At 42.9% G+C, this 18,676-nt stretch overlaps 1 protein-coding gene across 2 annotated transcripts in view; it reads right to left on the bottom strand.

Moving 5' to 3' along the window:
- LOC100195293 (fibulin 1) overlaps positions 1–17,304 on the bottom strand; it is a 51,863-nt gene extending 34,559 nt beyond the window's left edge. The window contains exons 1-7 of one of the 2 annotated variants that reach the window (XM_014124076.2): positions 17,009–17,304; positions 6,209–6,317; positions 2,493–2,625; positions 1,198–1,348; positions 775–843; positions 576–668; positions 286–423 (exon numbers count right to left, since the gene is read on the bottom strand). In XM_014124076.2, coding sequence (XP_013979551.2) covers positions 286–423; positions 576–668; positions 775–843; positions 1,198–1,348; positions 2,493–2,625; positions 6,209–6,317; positions 17,009–17,063 — 748 coding nt within the window. In that variant the 5' untranslated portion in view covers positions 17,064–17,304. 2 annotated transcript variants of the gene reach the window in all.
- Between the last annotated feature and the right edge of the window lie 1,372 nt (positions 17,305–18,676).

The following is an 18,676-nucleotide window of genomic DNA, read 5'->3' as shown; positions in this document are numbered from 1 at the left end:
CAGACAGACAGATAGATAGATAGATAGATAGATAGATAGATAGATAGATAGATAGATAGATAGATAGATAGATAGATAGATAGATAGATAGATAGATAGATAGATAGATAGATAGATAGATAGATAGATAGATAGATAGATAGATAGATAGATAGATAGATAGATAGATAGATAGATAGATAGATAGATCCAGTTTATCATGGATGTATGAATCATGAATCATACATATTGATCCTTCATTTTTCCCTCGCCCCCTGTAGGAGGCATTGTGTTGTGACCTCTGACCTTTGCAATTGTTGCTGTCCATGAGCTCGTAGCCGGTACCACAGCTGACCTCTCTCTGGCAACGGAATGACCCCACTGTGTTGATGCAGTGCTCGCCTCCTCTGCAGTTACTGGCCCCGAGCAGGCACTCGTTTATATCTGGGAGATGGAGGGAGGAAGAGGGGAGAATAGCATCGAAGCCGTATCTAAGATGTAAGAAATCCTAGTCCTGGGGATCTACTAGATGTTTTATTCCAGCTCACTAACTTTTCAACAGGATATGGCTGGTACTGTACCTCCAGTCTACTCACCCTCACAGTTCTTCCCATCTGGTTTGAGTTTGTAACCTTTGAAGCAGGCACAGGTGCTGTTGCCCACACATTCCTGTGCACACGTCGCTACTCCTGTGCACATTATAAACAAACAGAAGATAAATGACTTATGTTCCTGACTTCCTCTGTGAGGACACAGTCTATTACATGTGAACGTGATGTGTGGTGGGGTTGTTACCGCTGCTGCACATGTTATTCGGTAAGGGATTCTCCTTCTCAGTGAGGGTCTTGTTGTCTTTGTCAGAAACTGTGGGGAAAGAAAAGAGAAGATTGACCAGTATAGGCCAAAAACTAAGTTCGCAAACAAAGAGTGTTGAAACCAATGAATGCATCAGGACAATGGACTTCTTTACTAAAACTACAGTAAGACCCTTGTCTCCTAATGGCCACCAGAGGGCAGAGTAGCATTGGACGTATACAAGAAAGAATAACGTTCCATATATCCTTCCACTCTCCACTCTCTCCACCTCTCTACTCCACCGTTCCCCTCCTCACACCGCTCCACTCGCTTGACTTCTCCACCTCTTTTCCCTCAATCTCTCCACCTTCTCCTCACCCTCTACCATTAGTCCTTCCCTCGTCTTCGAGTTGATTCTCTTACCCTGGGAGATTTTGGTCTCCACATCAGGGGCTCTGTCATCGCAGCAGGCCCGGGACACCAAGCCACACTGATAGCCCAGAGACAGGCTGTGGTCACAGGTCAGACCCTGCTCGCGAGCAGCCCGGCCCAGCAGACAACAGTCACAGCACATCTGGAGGGGTCAGACCAGAGATATACGAATACTCAATGTGTTTATATGCATCATTTGGCCAGAATGACAGACGGACGGACGGACGGACAGGGGGGAAATTACATCATCATCATCACCACCACTTCACAACTTCACCACTATCATCTATCACCATTATCTGAAGGGGATCCATCCTGGCTTGTCTAGCGGGAGGAATCTCATTTGAGTGTGTCTGTCTGGTCTGTCTGATCTCTGTCCTTGAGGTGTTGAGTGGTGCGGTTGTGGCAGGCAGCCTAGTGGTTAAGAGCGTTGGCCCAGTAACCGAACGGTCGCTGGTTCGAATGCCCAGGCTGACTCTTTAAATAATAAATGGACCTATATGCCCTTGAGCAAGGCACTTAAACCCATAATTGCTCGTGTAAGTCGCTCCGGATAAGAGCGTCTGCTAAATTACAGAGAAAATAAAGAGGTAGTATACTGAGAGCTTTTAGGGGGAGCTTAAAAATGACCATGGTATGGTTCTTCCCCCATTCTAAATGCCCATTCATCAAACGCAGCACACCTCAATGCAATCAGCTGACACCTGCAATCCAGTGGCGGATCAAGTAAAGACGTGTTTCTGGCTGCACGAACAACGACCTCATTCTCCTGGGCAAATGTACTTGTGGCTCACTTGGCAAAGTGCTTCAAGGACCTTGACTGATGCCATGGTGTGCAGCGTGATGGGGGCATAGAGGGCTGTGTAGGATCCTGAGGAAGAGGACAGCCAGGTGTAGAGAGCCTACCTTGGCAGAGAGTATCTGAGGGGAATTGATAATCTACCTGACAGCAACAAGCTCCATTCATCACTCCACCCCAGAGGGACATGTTTCAACCTGCTCACCTCACCATCTCATTCACTTTCCTGCAGAAATGGCACGTCCAGTGGAGTGATGTACGGTGATCAGCGTGAGGTTCTTGAAGCAGACAATGACTACTTACCCGACAAACTTTTAATACACGCACATACACACACGCATGTAAACACAAGTACTTGGCTGTATGCGCACACACGGACAGTCTTTCACACACACTCTCAAAGACACACACCCACACACAAACACCCCCACACACACACACACACACACACACACACACACACACACACACACACACACACACACACCTTGGCAGTCTTGGTCTCGCAGGTGCTTCCAGTGAACTGTGTGTCACAGGCCCCCTGGTCTTTGGCCATGTTGATGCCACTGGTGCAGATATTGTCCTCCAGAACCGCAGCGCAGCACTGCTCCTGCACTATCCTGTCAGACAGGAACAGGAAAGACACAGGGAACACAGTTATTTTGAACTCTATCACTGTGCTCCTTAGTGGATTAGAGCGCTGTCTCAAAGTGCTTCGTGTTAAAAAGAGCCCCGGGCATGCCTACTAGGGATCTGCTAATAGTCCTGGTTGGTGCAGCTGCTGTACGTGGGTTGAGTGAAGAAGGAAGGCCCTGTGTAAACTCAAGGTGGATTAAAACTTTGTTTTGTGTTTAAAATCTTCACTTTACCAGAGTTGGGTCAATGCACCACTGTCTCCAATTGGCTTACCACACTAACTGTTATGGGTTCAGTGAAGCTAATTTAAGATTCCATTATTTACAGTTACTGTTTTAACCCTCCCACCTCCCATTGGATGTCCCTCCTCTGATGGACACAGAGGGCTGCAGGGCGGCAACACTTCCTAGATAGAGTTGCAAAATTCCGGTAACCTACCCAAAATTCCCAGGTTTTCCAGAAATCCTGCTTGGATTTCGTAACCCGATATCCTGGACAACGTAACTAGAATACATCCCTCTCTGAGTCTGGACCAGCCTGGAAGAACTTCCTGACACAGCAGGATGACCTGTGATATCCACCTATCTGACCTGTCTCTCCGGCTGGAGTGGCTTCATGAATCTTTTACAGTAAAACCAGAAACCGTTACAGTACCGTAAGGACTTCAAAAGGAGAAAACGGATGTAGACAAAGAGCTGTGTGAGTCTGTGGTAAATAATCAGATCAGAAGTGAGAGTGAGAGCAGGCAGTACACCTCTTTATCATACCATCAACTGAACTGAGACCTGGGTTACTGTGCTTCGCCTCAAATTGTTTGCTACTCTGAGGAAGTACAATTTTTTTTAATTTACACTGCTCAAAAAAATAAAGGGAACACTTAAACAACACAATGTAACTCCAAGTCAATCACACTTCTGTGAAATCAAACTGTCCACTTAGGAAGCAACACTGATTGACAATACATTTCACATGCTGTTGTGCAAATGGAATAGACAACAGGTGGAAATTATAGGCAATTAGCAAGACACCCCCAATAAAGGAGTGGTTCTGCAGGTGGGGACCACAGACCACTTCTCAGTTCCTATGCTTCCTGGCTGATGTTTTGGTCACTTTTGAATGCTGGCGGTGCTTTCACTCTAGTGGTAGCATGAGACGGAGTCTACAACCCACACAAGTGGCTCAGGTAGTGCAGCTCATCCAGGATGGCACATCAATGCGAGCTGTGGCAAGAAGGTTTGCTGTGTCTGTCAGCGTAGTGTCCAGAGCATGGAGGCGCTACCAGGAGACAGGCCAGTACATCAGGAGACGTGGAGGAGGTCGTACGAGGATAACAACCCAGCAGCAGGACCGCTACCGCCGCCTTTGTGCAAGGAGGAGCAGGAGGAGCACTGCCAGAGCCCTGCAAAATGACCCCCAGCAGGCCACAAATGTGCATTTGCCAGAGAACACCAAGATTGGCAAATTCGCCACTGGCACCCTGTGCTCTTCACAGTTGAAAGCAGGTTCACACTGAGCACGTGACAGACGTGACAGAGTCTGGAGATGCCGTGGAGAACGTTCTGCTGCCTGCAATATCCTCCAGCATGACCCGTTTGGCGGTGGGTCAGTCATGGTGTGGGGTGGCATTTCTTTGGGGGGCCGCACAGCCCTCCATGTGCTCGCCAGAGGTAGCCTGACTGCCATTAGGTACCGAGATGAGATCCTCAGACCCCTTGTGAGACCACATGCTGGTGCGGTTGGCCCTGGGTTCCTCCTAATGCAAGACAATGCTAGACCTCATGTGGCTGGAGTGTGTCAGCAGTTCCTGCAAGAGGAAGGCATTGATGCTATGGACTGGCCCGCCCGTTCCCCAGACCTGAATCCAATTGAGCACATCTGGGACATCATGTCTCGCTCCATCCACCAACGCCACGTTGCACCACAGACTGTCCAGGAGTTGGCGGATGCTTTAGTCCAGGTCTGGGAGGAGATCCCTCAGGAGACCATCCGCCACCTCATCAGGAGCATGCCCAGGCGTTGTAGGGAGGTCATACAGGCACGTGGAGGCCACACACACTACTGAGCCTCATTTTGACTTGTTTTAAGGACATTACATCAAAGTTGGATCAGCCTGTAGTGTGGTTTTCCACTTTAATTTTGAGTGTGACTCCAAATCCAGACCTCCATGGGTTGATAAATTGGATTTCCATTGATTATTTTTGTGTGATTTTGTTGTCGGCACATTCAACTTTGTAAAGAAAAAAGTATTTAATAAGATTATTTATTTCATTCAGATCTAGGATGTGTTGTTTAAGTGTTCCCTTTAGGCAAGTTGAGAACAAGTTCTCATTTACAATTGCGACCTGGCCAAGGTAAAGCAAAGCAGTTCGACAACATACAACAACACAGAGTTACACATGGAGTAAAACAAACATACAGTCAATAATACAGTAGAAAAATAAGTCTATATACAATGTGAGCAAATGAGGTGAGATAAGGGAGGTAAAGGCAAAAAAGGCCATGGTGGCAAAGTAAATATAATATAGCAAGTAAAACACTGTAATGGTAGATTTGTAGTAGAAGAAAGTGCAAAGTAGAAATTAATAATGGGGTGCAAAGGAGCAAAATAAATAAAATAAATAAATACAGTAGGGGAAGAGGTAATAAGTTCAGGGGTGCTTGTGTCTGTCTGTCTGCCCGTTTCTGTCTGCCTGTCTGAAGGGAGGGAGTGAGTGAGTGAGAGAAACCCATTGTCTGTTTTACGAGATTGGGTACAGTGCAGCACTTAGATCCCCTCTCCACTCCACTCCTCTACCAACTAGCCTGTCTTTATCAACCCTCTTACCAGAAATTCTCTCTTTCCATATAATCTAGATCTGTCCCCACGACAACTGCACTCACGTCACCTCCGCAGAACCATTTAAGGGCACAGCAGTACTCCTGTCTGTCTTTTCTATTCTTGTCTTTTTTTTTTGGTGTCTGAAATAAGCTCTCTGATTTCCTGTTCTTCCCCCTCTCCAGTTCTCTCTCTATAGTTTCACCTCTGTGGTATTTCCTGGATTTGGCAATACCCCCTCTCTCTAAACCCTAAACCCAATCCTCCCCTCAACCAAAAACCATCACCCTTCCACCCTTACTCTATAATTTGAACAAATTCGGGATCACTTGGGTAGCCAAGGTCAATACATTTGCCATCAGAGAGCAGATTGAGCAACAGATCTCCTCATTATTGGCCTTGAACCTGTGGCAGAACACCTTCTACTCTTACTACCAGAGCTGTTCTTACACTGTTATTATTACTAGTGTAATGTCTCCTGCTCTCACGTCAATTCAAGAATGTGGCTGGGAATTTACGACCGGGGGTAAGGTAAAGTCATCTCACACTATGGCCTACCACCATACATATTGCACCATAGTCTATCTATACAGTTTACAGTTAACCCCATGGGACTAATATTGAGGTAAGCAGTCTGGGCACAGAGGTTAAGACCATAGAAATATAATCTATTTTCTATAGTCACTGTATTTCTCTGGGTAAATCTGTTCAGTCAGGGAGTACATTAACCACTGTAAAAAGTCCCCACTCACCTGCATGTGGTGGACTCAGAGATGAGAGGGATGGCTGCGCAGTCCTGGTTGTCAATGCCCCGAGCCCGACCATCCTTACAGCACTCATCCATTGAGATCTGTTTTCCACCTGTGGATGGACACAACCACAAAACAAACAGCGTGTGTTATTCATAGGCTTCCGGTGAATGCTGTGGCTTGGCCTACTGAAGCGATTGCAACAGTATCGGTATGTGGGTGATCCAGAGACCCCAAAATGGAGTGTGACTCATCAGTCCTCTAAAACAGTTAGAGACCTACGAGAGCTGTCAACATCTGCATCAAATCTCCCATGATAGGGGTGTTAGCCTGCTGAGCTAAAGCCCAGGCATTTGCTCCGTGAGCTAACGCCAGCCTTCAGGGCTCAGGTTGCTCCTAATGCACAGAACCACCTTCTATGAGGTCCAAGACACAAGTATATTGTTGTTACCCAATGCCACTCACACTTTCACAGTGTTAGCAATTTGTCTTCCAAGTGATTGAAAAACAAATTCAAAGCTGTTTGGAATGTTTCTAAATGCCTGTAAGCCTTTTGCCAGCAATACTGAGTGATGGATATGTTGTGTAGAAATAAGAGGCAACGACCGGAGTTGGATCAACTCTGTGGCGCTCCGTCTGCTTCTTCATGTGGATTAAAGAGCTCGGAATGCCTCGACTCTGTAAACAATTCAGCCATCGCAATCAGATCAAATACATTCATTTCCTTGTGGTTAGTGTAATCTGCCAAACGTGAAATAGCTTTGGCAGGTTGGCTGGTCCTTTCTTGCTTTAGGCTTAAACAAAGGCCTGTCTGCCAAATTGGTTTTTATTAATATAAGTAATCCTAAAGGACTCCTAAAATTCCTCTGTAACTCAGTTGGTAGAGCATGGTGCTTGCAATGCCAGGATAGTGGGTTCGATTCCCAGGTAAAAGTGTCTGCTAAATGGCATATGTCATTATTAAAGAACACTCAAGAGTAAAATCATATTTGTTCATCTAATAAACCAGTTTTAGGAACAAGGAACAATAGTGTATCCAACCACTGGCTATAATAACACATATCATAGTGGATCAGGGGATATCTAGCTTGGCCAACAAAACAGGATCAGAGGTTTCAAGTAAGGGAGGACATGTGTCTGGAGGGTTTATCTTAAGTTTATAGTTCCATAAAAAAAAGTATAGAAATATATATTTTTAGTTCCAATTATTTCTGCCAGAGGAGGGATCTTGGTTTACGGTGCTTTCGGAAAGTATTCAGACCTCTTGACTTTTTCCACATTTTGTAACATTACAGCCTTAAATCTAAAATGGATTAAATTCATATTTTTCTTCATCTACATACAAATCCCCATAATGACAAAGCAAAAAACAGTTTTTTAAAAATTGGTGCAAATGCATTACAAATAAAAAACAGAAATATCTTATTTAGATAAAAATTCAGAACCTTTGCTATGAGACTCTAAATGTACCTCATGTGCATCCTGTTTCCATTGATCATCCTTGTGATCTTTCTACAACTTGACTGGAGTCCATTTGTGGAAAATTCAATTGATTGGACATGATTAGGAAAGGCACACACCTTCCTATATAAGGTCCTACCGTTGTCCGTAGAGCTCCGAGACAGGATTGTATCGAGGCACAGATCTGGGGCAGGGTACCAAAACATTTCTGCAGCATTGAATGTCTCCAAGAACACAGTGGCCTCCATCATCAGGGAGGTGACCAAGAGCTCGATGGTCACTCTGACAGAGCTCCAGAGTTACTCTGTGGAGATGGGAGAACCTTCCAGAAGGATAACCATTTCTGCAGCACTCCACCATTCAGGCCTTTATGGTAGAGTGGCCATACAGAAGCAACTCCTCAGTAAAAGGCACGACAGCCCAATTGGAGTTGTCCTTGAGTGACCCAGCCAGGGGCCGGACTTGAACTCGATCAAACATCTCTGGAGAGACCTGAAAGTAGCTGTACAGCGACGCTTCCCATCCAACCCGACAGAGCTTGTGAGGATCTGCAGAGAAACTCCCCAAATACAGGTGTGCCAAGCTTGTAGCGTCATACCCAAGAAGACTCAAGGCTGTAATCACTGCCAAAGGTGCTTCAACAAAGTACTCAGTAAAGGATCTGAATGCTTATGTAAATGTGATATTTCAGTTGTTGTGTTTTTATACACTTGCAAAAAAATCAACAACAACAAAAAAATCTTTGTCATTGTGGGTTATTGTATGCAGATCGATGAGGGGAAAAAACAATTGAATCCATTTTAGAATAAGGCTGGAATGTAACAAAATGTGGATAAAGTCAAGGAGTCTGAATACTTTCCAAATGCAATGAACAGTATATCCTTGAATATGGTAACTGCAGGCAGGGGCCAAATGTGTGAGCAAATTAACTTAATATAAAAATAATATGGTAATTTAACCAAAGCAAATTAGAGAACTGTCAACATTAACTGTGAGAAATACCAATTCAAAAATGTGGACAGATTAATAAAAAGCAGTTTTGTTATACAGGAACCATGCTGCTAACTTTTCCTGCAAATGAAAGTCATTCTCATTGTAAATCAACAGCAGAGTGTATAATCAAACAACAACGTAATAGGTAGTCTAATAGATGCATTACCAAGCCAAGAAACACTATTTTGCTGACTCACTGAACGAGCCTGTTGTGGCCAGCCAGACTAACAACTGCAACAGTCGAGCTCCTTGTCCCCTGTGAATTGAGTAATAAGGCTCTTAGCAACAGGGGGACATGAGAGGGCATTTTAACAGGCCCCATAACCAGCCTTCATACCAGCCTTCATTGGGCCTCAGTCTGACTAGAGCCACAATCTTCAACAGTGATAAGGTCTATCTCTGCTTTCATCTGAGGGCAGAAACCAACACCAGGATGCTCTTGGAAAGGGTCAAAAGTGTTACACACGTAAAAAAGTAAAGAAAATACATTTGCTGGAAGAGTAGGGAATGGTCGGAATTTGATAACACCTCCTGTGGTGAAGAATTCTCCTTGCTTGGCTGCCCCCCAGGCCAGTTTTTGCCAGTCTGGACTTTTTCTTTTTCTTGACCATTACCACTGCCATTAACTGACATCCCCTTGCCAAAACACCCTAGAATCTGGAAGCCTCAGTATGTCTTTAGAAACATCAGACAAACCCCCAGGGCACAACTACCATGAAGCACAAAACTCTAGAATGTTCCCTTCCAAGCTCAGGGGAGGCACAGAATGAGAATGTCATACAATGTCTCACTTTCAGTCTCAATTGACGGAAAGAGGTGGTCACATGACTCACTCCCTGGTGTGTTCTGGTGTTTTCACACTACTCTCTCTCTCTCAACATTACGAGAGCGAGGCGTTCACACCTCTCAACACCAGCCTGTTGAGATGCTGAGCGGATTGCTGGCATTTACACGCCTAATTATCACCCTGTTTTCTCCTACCCTAAAGAGAATCTGGGATTAGAGCCTGAGTGATGTGTGTGGTTTAGGGATTGTTCTAGAGGTAGTTGTAGTATGAATAGTGGGGGAAGATAAATAAACAGATACACAGCACCAGTCAAAAGTTTGGACAAACCTACTCATTCAAGGGTTTTTCTTTATTTTGACTATTTTCCACATTGTAGAATAATAGTGAAGGCATTAAAACTAGGAAATAGCACATATGGAGTCATATAGTAACCAAAAAAGTGTTAAACAAATCAAAATATATGTTATATTTGAGAGTCTTCAAAGTAGCCACCCTTTGCCTTGATGACCGCTTTGCACACTCTTGGCATTCTCTCAACCAGCTTCATGAGGTAGTCACCTGGAATGCATTTCAATTAATAGGTGTGCCTTGTTAAAAGTTAATTTGTGGAATTTCTTTCCTTCTTATTGCGTTTGAGCCTTGTCAGCTCGGGGATTTGATCTAGCAACTTTTCAGTTACAGGCCCAACGCTCTAACCACTAGGCTACCTGCCGCCCCAAAGGTAGGGGTGGTATACAGAAGATAGCCCTATTTGGTAAAAGAACAGCTCAAATAAGCAAAGAGAAATGACAGTATATCATTACTTTAAGACATATGGAAAATGTCAAGAACTTTGAAAGATTCTTCAAGTGCAGTCAGCAAAAGAAATAAAGCTCTATGATGAAACTGGCTCTCATGAGGACCGCCACAGGAAAGGAAGACCCAGAATTACCTCTGCTGCAGAAGATAAGTTCATTAGAGTTAACTGCACCTCAGATTGCAGCCCAAATAAATGCTTCACAGAGTTCAAGTAACAGACATATCTCAGCATCAACTGATCAGAGGAGACTGCGTGAATCAGGCCCTCAACCCAGTTGAGATGGTTTGGGATGAGTTGGACTGCAGAGTGAAGGAAAAGCAGCCAACAAGTGCTCAGCATATGTGGGAACTCCTTCAAGACTGTTGGAAAAGCATTCCTCATGAAGCTGGTTGAGAGAATGACAAGAGTGTGCAAAGCTGTCATCAAGGCAAAGGGTGGCTACTTTAACCTCTCTAGGGTAGGGGGCAGTATTTTCACGTTTCATAAAAAACGTACCCGATTTAAACTGGTTACTACTCTTTTCCAGAAATGAGAATATGCATATAATTGGTAGATTTGGATAGAAAACACTCTAAAGCTTATTAAACTGTTTGAATGGTGTCTGTGAGTATAACAGAACTCATATGGCAGGCTAAAACCTGAGAAGATTCCATACAGGAAGTGCCCTCTCTGACCATTTCTTGTGCTTCTGTGGCATCTCTGTTGAAAATACAGCATCTCTGCTGTAACGTGACAATTTCTAAGGCTCCTGAAGGCGCCAGAAAGTGGAATGAGATCTCTGCTGTCTCTGGGCTAGGTACAGGAGCGCTGTTTGTGAGTGGTCAGGCTGGTGGCTCAGAGACAGGAGATGCGCGGCCCCGAGAAGTGGCCATGTTTTTCTTTCAGCCTTTGAACGAAAACAACGTCGCCCAGTTGGAATATTATCGCTATTTTATGAGAAAAATAGCACAAAAATTGATTTTAAACAGCGTTTGACATGTTTCTAAGTACGGTAATGGAATATTTTGAATTTTTATCACGACATGCGTCCGCGCGTCACCCTTCGGATAGGGACCTGAACGCACGAACAAAACTGAGGATATTTGAACATAACTATGGATTATTTTGAACCAAAACAACATTTGTGGTTGAAGTAGAAGTCCTGGGAGTGCATTCTGACGAAGAACAGCAAAGGTAATCCAATTTTTCTAATAGTAATTCTGAGTTTACTGAGCCTCGATGTTGGCGAGTGTCTGTTTAGCTAGCCTTGATGGCCGAGCTATCTACACAGAATATTGCAAAATGTGCTTTTGCCGAAAAGCTATTTTAAAATCTGACACCGCAATTGCATAAAGGAGTTCTGTATCTATAATTATTTAAATAATTGTTATGTATTTTGTAAACGTTTATCAAGAGTAATTTAGTAAATTCACCGGAAGTTTTCGGTGTGTATGCTAGTTCTGAACGTCACATGCTAATGTAAAAAGCTGGTTTTTGATATAAATATGAACTTGACTGAACAAAACATGCATGTATTGTATGACATAATGTCCTAGGAGTGTCATCTGATGAAGATCATCAAAGGTTAGTGCTGCATTTAGCTGTGGTTTTGGTTTTTGTGACATATATGCTAGCTTGAACAATGGCTGTGTAATTATTTCTGGCTGGGTACTCTCCTAACATAATCTAATGTTTTGCTTTCGCTGTAAAGCCTTTTTGAAATCGGACAATGTGGTTAGATTAACGAGAGTCTTGTCTTTAAAATGGTGTAAAATAGTCATATGTTTGAGAAATTGAAGTTATAGCATTTTTAAGGTTTTTGTATTTCGCGACACTCGATTCCACTGGCTGTTGACTAGGTGGGACGATTTCGTCCCACATACCCGAGAGAGGTTAAAGAATCTTTTGATGCCATCACTATTATTCTACAATGTAATAAATAGAAAAAATTTAGAAAAACCCTGGAATGTGTAGGTGTGTCCAAACTTTTACTGGTAATGTATATCTATTTATTTATCTTCCCCCACTATTCATACTACAACTATTTGCAAATGTTTTATTTTTGCTTATTGTTTATTTCACTTGCTTTGGCAGTGTAAACATATGTTTCCCATGCCAATAAAGCCCCACTGAATTGCATTGAGAGAGAGAGAGAGAGAGAGAGAGAGAGAGAGAGAGAGAGAGAGAGAGAGAGAGAGAGAGAGAGAGAGAGAGAGAGAGAGAGAGAGAGAGAGAGAGAGAGAGCCCAGTGGCGCTCTAGTCCCTCAGCTCACAGCAAAGGCCTCTCAGAGACAGAACCAGGCAGCACAGTCCACTTCCATGGGTCACATCTTTTATCTAACACGCTTCAGTCAGTTTACCCTATTGTCATCATTGTGACACAAATTACCTTATAATGTAAGTGCTTAAAATCTTTATCATTTGTAATTTGACTAACAGTCTGAATAGCCTGTAGCAATGCATTTGTTGGCCATATTATAACATTCAATTTGCAGGTACGTATTTGTATGACTGAGTCGAGTAAGTTTGAGTCAATTCAAAAATATGTGAATAAGTGATTAATGTACATGGACGATTTATAACCTGATTCTATAGGACCATCTTCAGATCTTCAATCCACCCTGACACCATACCTAACGGAGGTGATACACCACCCTGACCCTTGACTCTCTCCCGTGTTGCATTGAAGCTGAGAAGAGGAGCAAGGGGCGCTGATAGGTGTTGGAGGGAGTTTATGGCCCCTGTGAGACATGCCCAATAACATTGAATTCAATGGAGGAGGGGTGATGCCAAATTCTTTCCTTGGGCCCAATTACATTAAAGTCAATGGGACAGAATTCCTAAGCACACCACTGACAGGAGCCCCACAGACTGTGAAATTGGCCCCATGTGTGTCCAGGGGACCCTGATCTGGGGTATATACAGTGCATTCGGAAAGTATACAGACCCCTTGACTTATTCCACATTTTGTAACGTTACAGCCTTATTCTAAAATGGATAAAATAGTTTTTTTCCCCTCATCAATCTACACACAATACCCCATAATGACAAAGTAAAAACAGGCTTTGGAATTTTTTTTGTCTTGGCTGTGTGCTTAGGGTTGTTGTCTTGTTTGAAGGTGAATCTTCATCCCAGTCTGAGGTCCTGAGCACTCTGGAGCAGGTTTTCATCAAGGATCTCTCTGTACTTTGCTCTGTTCATCTTTCTCTTGATCCGGAAAGATCAAGGGAAAGACTGAAAAACATCCCCACAGCATGATGCTGCCACCACCATGCTTCACCGTAGGGATGGTGCCATGTTTCCTCTAGAAGTGACGCTTGGCATTCAGGCCAAAGAGTTCAATCTTGGTTTCATCAGACCAGAGAATCTTGTTTCTCATGGTCTGAGAGTCTTTAGGTGCCTTTTGGCAAACTCCAAGCGGACTGTCATGTGCCTTTTACTGATTAGTGTCTTCCGTCTGGCCGCTCTACCATAAAGGCCTGATTGCTGGAGTGCTGCAGAGATGGTTGTCTTTCTGGAAGTTTCTCCCATCTCCACAGAGGAACTCTGGAGCTGTGTCAGAGTGACCATTGGGTTCTGGGTCACCTCCCTGACCAAGGACCATCTCCCCCGATTGCTCAGTTTGGCTGGGCCAGCTCTAGAAAGAGTCTTGGTGGATCCAAACATCTTCCATTTAAGAATGATGGAGGCGACTGTGTTCTTGGGGGCCTTCAATTATAAAACTTGATTGGAGTCCACCTGTGGTAAATTAAATTGATTCGCCATGATTTGGAGGCCATCATTCTTAAATGGAAGATGTTTGGATCCACCAAGACTGCTACCCTTCCCCAGATCTGTGCCTCGACACAATCCTGTCTCGGAGCTCTACGGAAAATTTCTTTGACCTCATGGGTTGGTTTTTGCTTTAACATGCACTGTCAACTGTGGTACCTTATATAGACAGGTGTGTGCCTTTTCATATCATGTCGAATCAATGGAATTTACCACAGGTGGACTCCAATCATGTTGTAGAATCATCTCAAGGATGATTCTCATAGAAAAAAGCCTGAATACTTATGTAAATGTTTATTTATTTAAATAGGCAAGTCAGTTAAAAACAAATTCTTATTTTACAAATCCGGCCTACCCTGGCCAAACCCTTCCCTAACCCAGACAACGCTGGGCCAATTGTGCGCCGCCCAATCACGGCCGGTTGTGACACAGCACAGGATTGAACCAGGGTCTGTAGTGACACCTCTAGCACTGAGATGCAGTACCTTAGACCGCTGCACCACTCGGGAACCCCAAGGTATTTCTGATTTTTATTTTTTATAAATTTGCAAACATTTCTAAAAACCTTTTTTCGCTTTGTCATTTTGGAGTATTGTGTGTAGATTGATGAGGGGAAAACATTATTTAATCAATTTTATAATAAGCCTGTAACTTAACAAAATGTGGAAAATGGCAAGGGGTCTGAATACTTTCCGAATGCACTGTAGGTCGTCCCATGTCTCTGTGACCTGTGGATGGTCCCCCTCTTAAGGATCCACCCCTTTTTTCAATTTTCACCTAAAATGACATACCCAAATCTGTAGCTCAGGACCTGAAGCAAGGGTATGCATATTCGTGATACCATTTGAAAGGAAACACTTTGGAAATGTTAAATGAATGTAAGAGAATATAACACATCAGATCTGGTAAAAGATAATACAAAGAAAAAAACATGCATTTTTTTGTATTTTTTTGTACCATCATCTTTGAAATGCAAGAGAAAGGCCATAATGTATTATGCCAGCCCAGGCGCAATTTTGATTTGTCCACTAGATGGCAGCAGTGTATGTGCAAAGTTTAAGACTGATCCAATTAACCATTGCATTTCTATTCAACATTTTGTATCAAGACTGCCCAAATGTGTCTAATTGGTTTATTTATTCATTTTCAAGTTCATAACTGTGCACTCTCCTCAAACAATAACATGGCATTCTTTCACTGTAATAGCTACTGTAAATTGGACAGTGCAGTCAGATTAACAAGAATTTAAGCTTTCTGCCAATATCCGATATGTCTATGTCCTGAGAAATGTTCTTGTTACTTACAACCTCATGCTAATCACATTAGCCTACGTTAGCTCAACCATCCCGCAGGGGACCCACCGATCCTGTAGAGGTTTAAATCAGGACTGTGCTCCCTTTCCAGACCAGCCACTGCTCTGTGTTTCCAGACTCTGACACACCCTCATAGTGTAAAGTATGAAACACACCGTGAATCTCACTTCTGATAAGTACTTATTATAGTGGGAGGCCGTTCCTTGCTAGAACAAAAGTGATACCTGCTGCGTAGTGACGAACCTACCTATTCTACTTGTAGAATCGCAATGCTCACAAGTGGCCAACGCCTTTGAGCCAGTCATAGAGCATGAAAACCCCAAGTGGGGGAGCCATCAACAACAAAAAAGGGAAAAGGGGGGCATTTGTTCGAACAATGTAGGCTATGGGAGGTAGCTAGTTAAGTGCACAGACACAATTCACACAACACTAAATACTGCGTCCAAACTAGTTAACCACTTTAACTAGTATTGACGTGATAACTAAATTACAATGGATTAGCTAGTTTGAAGTAGTTTCCATGAAATGGCTGCCTGTGTTAGCTGCTGAGTTAATGCAGTGTCCTTAGCTAGCTAGATATGATAATGTTTTCTAGCTAGCTAAACATGTGGCTGTGGGCTGGCACTGGCAGTATGGGATGGATTAACTTGTTTCTTTCTAATTTTGCTAGCTAGTTGTCTAGTTGTAGCCACCTGGCTAGTATCATCAAGGGCTTTCTACAAAATAGCAACATTTGCGCAGATAGCTTGGAATCTAGACCATAAGCAATACGCACTAATATGCATTGTCAAACGCTACTGCCATCTTCTGGTTTGGAGTATTTTAACAAGGCTGAGTGGCTGACGACATCCAAGGCTTTGCTGTGTGAGCACAAAAGAGATTGACAATCCTGCTGGTGTGTCTGAGTTTTAAGGAGAGACCTGCCCTGCATCTGGTTGGCTGGTTGAGCAGCAATCATTTTGAGCACATCACCGTACTCTAAACTTTAAAACCTTGTTACTGTTTCAGCTTGGAAAATCATTTCCAGAAGTCTGAGAAATTCCTACTGTGAAATTAGTCCATATTTTACACAATGAAAAATACATTTAATCCCTGTCAAATGACCTTAGGACAAATTGGGAATGTTGAAATCGACCTTTAAACTGGTAATCATGGGCAGATGTTTTACTGGCAACAACACACACACACACACACACACACACACACACACACACACACACACACACACACACACATACTCACACACTTACTCACTCACACACTCACTCACTCACACACACACACACACACACACACTCACACGCACACTCACACTCTCTCTCTCTCTCTCTCTCTCTCTCTCTCTCTCTCTCACACACACACACACACACTCACAAATCAAAATGACACACACTGAACAGCATGTAACACAGTAGGCTACAAGCTACTACTGTAATATAACTGCCATAAAGTGTTCATGAAATCACATGTAACACTTTATGGGAACTTTTTAACTCCAGTGCTACCCACCTTATCTCTGCCCATGCAGTGATAGTGCAGTAGCCTACTTAGGGTGATACGTTTGAAATATCTAACATGCCTGAGTGAATTTATGTGGTAGTCCGACCGTATGCATCACGCATGGGCATGGATTGATTCTCATGGGAAGAATTCAATCTTGAAACAGTAGGTTACTATCCTGAAGTAAAGCGGTAACTGACCTTGTCCGTTGAGAACTCCGAACAGAGAGAAAAGTATAACTATCCCGGGACCCATTGGATAAAGAACAGAATTTTGCAAAAAAAAACAAAAGTGTCAAACAGTCAGATCTGTAATATTCTGAACTAAGTGCGTGAACCAACAGTACAGTTTCTCACGGACACGCAGATTTTCAAGCGAAAGGTAGAAAAATGGTGAGCTCACGCTGGACAAGAGTAGTCTATACGAGTGCGTGTGTGATGGGGCTAGTGAATCGCAGCGTCATCGTGTCTGTCTCGGAACGCAACCTCGGAACGAGCGTCTATCTTGCTCCTAGGGGCGGGTGACGCTAAAAAAAAAACTAAACTCCACAAACCCCAACTGGAGAGTATTCATTTCCACTTTACAGTAGTATACGTTCAATGTCTTATAGGACACACTCATTTAATTCACGCCGTTTCATTGACTTCCAATTATGACAGATAATTAAGTAGCCTAAAATAAAATCTGTAATGATGACATTATTTGACACTGTCCTCCAACTTCGATTACTTTCATGCAGACATCTCTGTCTGTGACAGAATGATCCCACTCTTTTAACTGAATAAAATCTGAACTCCAATATGGAGTGGTTCTGTGGTTATATAAAAATCGGTGGCCATAGCCAGACTTCAATACATCAAATCCTTAGAATTTTGTCGGTTAAGGCAATTTAAAAAAAATGTAATACATATTCCATATTTTGGAACATTTACGACCATCCTTCTCCGTAGACAGACTTGTGTAATTATTCGTCACCACGGTATTTGAGGTTGACAAAATTGCCCTTCAGGAAAATTATTGATTTAAATGAAGCATATGTTATTTGGTCTGTCTGTCTGGTTATTTCATCCTCTCAGACTGTGACAGACTTGGGGTTTCTTTTTCACCAAATGGTGAAACAAGGCACATTCCGATGTGGGAGAGATATAGGCCTATAAACCATTTCCTCTCTATTCGAACTGCCTATGCGTAGATACACAACTACACTGAATGCATGCATGTAGGCCTACCTACCCCACCGACAGCGTCTTTGCGTTTTGGTACACCAGAACCATATTATTTGTATTTATTTATTTATTTCACCTTTATTTAACCAGGTAGGCTAGTTGAGAACAAGTTCTCATTTACAACTGCGACCTTTAATGAATGCTGCGCTTGCCTTGCAGCATTGCATTGCGGAGGCAGTTGCAGTGGGTTCAGTGTTCTGTGTGGCGCATAAATTGGATGTATCCAACCTATGCATCAAATTGTATGCATAGATTTCACAGAAATATTATCAAAAGTTGAATGTTTTACTTTTGTTTCACACATAGGGTAAGTAATGGTAAAATGGGAGACTTTCAGAAAATGTGCTTTCCTTACAGAATCATCCAATTGTCTTAACCCCAACATGATACCATTCTAAATAGCTTAACAACTACTCAGTGGCGGTTCTAACCCGGTTCTCAGCGCTGCCCAGCACCATTCTGCACTAAATGTAAATTTTACTCAGACGTTTGGAACGACACAAATAATTAATCATAACATTTAAAACTATATAAATATAAAACATCTACACAAAAAATAAGTCTCATAGATATAAAAAAATAAGTAACAAAGACAAATAGAAACACATTTGTGATGATTTGGCACTCGAGCGTCAATACATT

The sequence above is a fragment of the Salmo salar genome, chromosome ssa10 (assembly GCF_905237065.1).
Source record: "Salmo salar chromosome ssa10, Ssal_v3.1, whole genome shotgun sequence".
NCBI lineage: Eukaryota > Metazoa > Chordata > Actinopteri > Salmoniformes > Salmonidae > Salmo > Salmo salar.
Note: the sequence above shows the minus strand (reverse complement) of the source record. Positions and strands in the feature narration are given on the sequence as shown.